At 34.2% G+C, this 6,075-nt stretch overlaps 1 protein-coding gene across 1 annotated transcript in view; it reads right to left on the bottom strand.

Annotated features, from left to right (window-relative positions):
• Nucleotides 1–4,266, bottom strand: part of KIRREL2 (kirre like nephrin family adhesion molecule 2) — a 31,716-nt gene extending 27,450 nt beyond the window's left edge. Inside the window, exon 1 of the mRNA XM_053689836.1 lies at nt 4,074–4,266. Coding sequence (XP_053545811.1) covers nt 4,074–4,128 — 55 coding nt within the window. The 5' untranslated portion in view covers nt 4,129–4,266. The remainder of the gene's footprint in view (nt 1–4,073) is intronic.
• Between the last annotated feature and the right edge of the window lie 1,809 nt (nt 4,267–6,075).

Raw genomic sequence — 6,075 nt, 5'->3', positions numbered from 1 at the left:
GCACCTGTATAGGCTATATAGTTACACCATGCACATCAGTACATGTATAGCCTATATAGTTACACCATACATATCAGTACCTGTATAGCCTATATAGTTACACCATACACATCAGTACATGTATAGCCTATATAGTTACACCATACACATCAGTACATGTATAGCCTATATAGTTACACCATACACATCAGTACATGTATAGCCTATATAGTTACACCATACACATCAGTACATGTAGCACCTGTATAGGCTATATAGTTACACCATACACATCAGTACATGTAGCACCTGTATAGCCTATATAGTTACACCATACACATCAGTACATGTATAGCCTATATAGTTACACCATACACATCAGTACATGTATAGCCTATATAGTTACACCATGCACATCAGTACATGTAGCACCTGTATAGGCTATATAGTTACACCATACACATCAGTACATGTAGCACCTGTATAGGCTATACAGTTACACCATACACAACAGCACATGTATACCCTTTATAGTTACACCATACACATCAGCACATGTATAGACTTAATAGCTACACCATACACATCAGTACATGTAGCACCTGTATAGGCTATACAGTTACACCATACACAACAGCACATGTATACCCTTTATAGTTACACCATACACATCAGCACATGTATAGACTAAATAGCTACACCATACACATCAGTACATGTATAGCCTATATAGTTACACCATACACAACAGCACATGTATAGGCTATATAGTTACATGATACACTTCAGCACATGTATAACCTATATAGTTACACCATACACAACAGCACATGTATAGCCTGTATAGTTACACCATACACTTCAGCACATGTATAGGCTATATAGTTACACGATACACTTCAGCACCTGTATAGGCTATATAGTTACACCATACACAACAGCACATGTATAGCCTGTATAGTTACACCATACACATCAGCACATGTATAGGCTATATAGTTACACGATACACTTCAGCACATGTATAACCTATATAGTTACACCATACACAACAGCACATGTATAGCCTGTATAGTTACACCATACACTTCATCACATGTATAGCCTATATAGTTATAACACACACATCAGCACCTGTATAGCCTATATAGTTGTAACACACACATCAGTACATGTATAGCCTATATAGTTATAACACACACATCAGCACCTGTATAGCCTATATAGTTATAACACACACATCAGTACATGTATAACATACATAGTTATAACACACACATCAGTACCTGTATAGCCTATATAGTTATAACACACACATCAGTACATGTATAACATACATAGTTATAACACACACATCAGTACCTGTATAACCTATATAGTTATAACATACACATCAGTACCTGTATAACCTATATAGTTATAACACAAACATCAGTACATGTATAACATACATAGTTATAACACACACATCAGTACATGTATAACATACATAGTAATAAAACACACATCAGTACATGTATAACATACATAATTATAACACACACATCAGTACCTGTATAGCCTATATAGTTATAACACACACATCAGTACCTATATAGCCTATATAGTTATAACACACACATCAGTACCTATATAACATACATAGTTATAACACACACACATCAGTGTATGTATAGCCTATATAGTTATAACACACACATCAGTACATGTATAGCCTATATAGTTATAACACACACATCAGTACCTGTATAACCTATATAGTTATAACACACACATCAGTACCTGTATAACCTATATAGTTATAACACACACATCAGTACCTGTATAGCCTATATAGTTATAACACACACATCAGTACATGTATAACATACATAGTTATAACACACACATCAGCACATGTATAACATACATAGTAATAACACACACATCAGTACATGTATAACATACATAATTATAACACACACATCAGTACCTGTATAGCCTATATAGTTATAACACACACATCAGTACCTGTATAGCCTATATAGTTATAACACACACATCAGTACATGTATAACATACATAGTAATAACACACACATCAGTACCTGTATAGCCTATATATTTATAACACACACATCAGTACATGTATAGCCTATATAGTTATAACACACACATCAGTACCTGTATAGCCTATATAGTTATAACACACACATCAGTACATGTATAGCCTATATAGTTATAACACACACATCAGTACATGTATAGCCTATATATTTATAACACACATCAGTACCTGTATAGCCTATATAGTTATAACATACACATCAGTACATGTATAACATACATAGTTTTAACACACACATCAGTACATGTATAGCCTATATAGTTATAACACACACATCAGTACATGTATAACATACATAGTAATAAGACACACATCAGTACATGTATAACATACATAATTATAACACACACATCAGTACCTGTATAACCTATATAGTTATAACACACACATCAGTACCTGTATAGCCTATATAGTTATAACATACACATCAGTACATGTATAGCCTATATAGTTATAACATACACATCAGTACATGTATAGCCTATATAGTTGTAACATACACATCAGTACTGTACATGTATAGCCTATATAGTTATAACACACACATCAGTACATGTATAGCCTATATAGTTATAACACACACATCAGTACCTGTATAGCCTATATAGTTATAACATACACATCAGTACATGTATAACATACATAGTTATAACACACACATCAGTACATGTATAGCCTATATAGTTGTAACATACACATCAGTACATGTATAGCCTATATAGTTGTAACATACACATCAGTACATGTATAGCCTATATAGTTGTAACATACACATCCGTACCTGTATAATACAGGACTAAGGATACTTCTTTGCACAGAAATGGAATATGTCTGTAGCTGGTGCACATTAAACAGAATCACAAACAGATGCAGCATCCCATATTACAGCAAGTGCTTGTAAGCTGCTCACAGTAAAGTGTGAATTAAACACTTCAAAGTGACCCTATAAAGTACATTTACATACACACAGCACTAGACATATGTTATGGTTTATCCAATAGTAACACACACACAATAGTATCACTTCCAAACATAACGTGTGAGTGTCAAAGGCTCTACATTAAAACCACTGTCACTGGCATATAGTATCCTTATTTAGTACATATATATATATATATATATATATATATATATATATATATATATATATATATATACTGTATATATAATACACACATATATGGTATAATGTATTAATATAAATGATTAACCTTACCCCAAATACATATTCACACTTCTATAAGCACACTGGTTATACTATATGCAGAGGATGATGGCACCTATACATTTCATCAGGTGGGTTTCACTGCAATAAGGCACTGTGATAATCAATTCAGTCTGTTGCTAATGCTGCTAACCCGCTGTATTAGCTTTAATACATCAGTAATGGAAAATTGCAATTCCCTGCAGAACTAGGCAGCCTAGAGTGTAATTACTGCAGCGTAACTTGGCAGGTAAAGATCACATTCATTAGGAACAGAATTGTATTATTAAGGGGAGACAGTTGTGGTTGGTGCCCCTATCCACAGAGAGAGACCCAAGTGACATCTGTACTGTCATATACAGCCCATCCATTCCCCTCACTTAATGGGAAATGCGGTACCCCAAAACCTGTCATCAAGCATTAAAATGAACAGATATGATCTTAGTATGGAGATCAGTCTGTAAGATGTTTGTAGAACTTTCCCACAATTCTGAAATATCCTCAACCTGAAATTAAATTATGTCCCAAGTAAAGATATAATCATAAAACTTCACTCCCCATAATAATCAGGGGTCTTCCTACTGTATTGTAGAGGGGTCTACCAGTGTCTTTATTGCATCTTGCAGACCACATCACTACCCAGGCAATGCTCTACCCTGTTAGATAAGGCTGTAATTACAATACACATCTTGCAATTCCATTTAACACAAAAATATATATTTCTACATGGTTTGTCCAATTGTCTTCTAATGTCCGTTGCATCTTCAGATTAATGGTTACTCACTTTTTCCCAGCAATAAGATGACAATGACACAAAATAGGGAGTGTAAGTGCTCCATCCCTGCAGTCCTCTCGCTTGGTGGTCCCAGTGCTGTACCCCAGCAGTAATATGAAGGTGCAGTGGTCCTCCCTAGCGCACACGCTGCAGCTACTGGTCCAAACTCCTGACTCTGCTTGACTGATCCTCTGCAGTTGACCTCCTCTTCCCTGCATCCCCTACACTCTCCTGTTCTCCCTCTCTGCAGTGGGTTTAGTGAGTCTCTGTCCCTCCTCTGCTCTCTGCCCATTGGAGAGAAGTTCATCCTGTTAAACAATAAAAGAATTGGCTTGTGTGTTCCTCCTCCCAGCCATCTCCTCTGCCTCCCCCCTTCCCTCTGATCTCTCCATCCCTCCTCCCCTCTCTTTATGTCTTTCACAAACTTAGCACATCTCAAGAGAATAAGATACAGAAAACGACTGGAAGGTGTGAACAAGCTTCACTGCAGGAAACTTCCCCAAACTCCTGTCTTGTGTCCCACACAGAGCTGGAACTTGTGAAACTACTGGGAAGACACAACTGGATAAACTAAATGAAAATAATGAGAAATGTTGTATTAGTTATATGCTTAAAATCGGAGTAATATCTGCCCCATGTATGATCTTATTATGTAATTAATGAGGGAGGGTATATGTTATACTGCTGTGTGGAAAACACACACACATATTCATCCACTTCACATATATACACACCTATACTTGTATACACACATATACATATAGATTAGACACACACCTATACTTGTATACACACATATACATATAGATTAGACAAACACACACCTGTACTTGTATACACACATACACATATAGATTAGACAAACACACACCTGTACTTGTATACACACATATACATATAGATTAGACAAACACACACCTGTACTTGTATACACACATATACATATAGATTAGACAAACACACACCTGTACTTGTATACACAACTATACATATTAGTGACACTTGTATACACACACACATATATATATATATATATATATATATATATATACAAACATACACATATAGATTATTTAAATAAAACACACACACACATATTCATCCACTTCACATATACACACACCTATACTTGTATACACACATATACATATAGATTAGACAAACACACACCTGTACTTGTATACACAACTATACATATTAGTGACACTTGTGCACACACATATATACACACATATACATATAGATTATTTAAATAAAACACACACCTATACTTGTATACACACATATACATATAGATTAGACAAACACACACCTATACTTGTATACACACATATACATATAGATTAGACAAACACACACCTATACTTGCATACACACATATACATATAGATTAGACAAACACACACCTGTACTTGTATACACAACTATACATATTAGTGACACTTGTGCACACACATATATACACACATACACATATAGATTATTTAAATAAAACACACACCTGTACTTGTATACACAGCTGTACATATTATTGAAACTTATACACACACATAGATACACATATACACATATAAAGATTTAGACACACACTTGTACTTGTATACACAACTATACATATTAGTGACACTTGTACACACACACACACATATATATATATATATATATATATATATATATATATACATACACATATAGATAATTTATATAAAACACACACCTGTACTTGTATACACAGCTGTACATATTATTGAAACTTGTACACACACATAGATACACATATACACATATAAAGATTTAGACACACACTTGTACTTGTATACACAACTATACATATTAGTGACACTTGTACACACACACACATATATATATATATATATATATATATACGGTATATATATATATATATATACACATATACATATAGATTATTTAAATAAAACACAAGCCTGTACTTGTACACACGGCTGTTCATATTATTGCCACTTGTACACACACATAGATACACATATAC

Source organism: Bombina bombina, chromosome 8 (genome assembly GCF_027579735.1).
Source record: "Bombina bombina isolate aBomBom1 chromosome 8, aBomBom1.pri, whole genome shotgun sequence".
Classification (NCBI taxonomy): Eukaryota; Metazoa; Chordata; class Amphibia; order Anura; family Bombinatoridae; genus Bombina; species Bombina bombina.
Note: the sequence above shows the minus strand (reverse complement) of the source record. Positions and strands in the feature narration are given on the sequence as shown.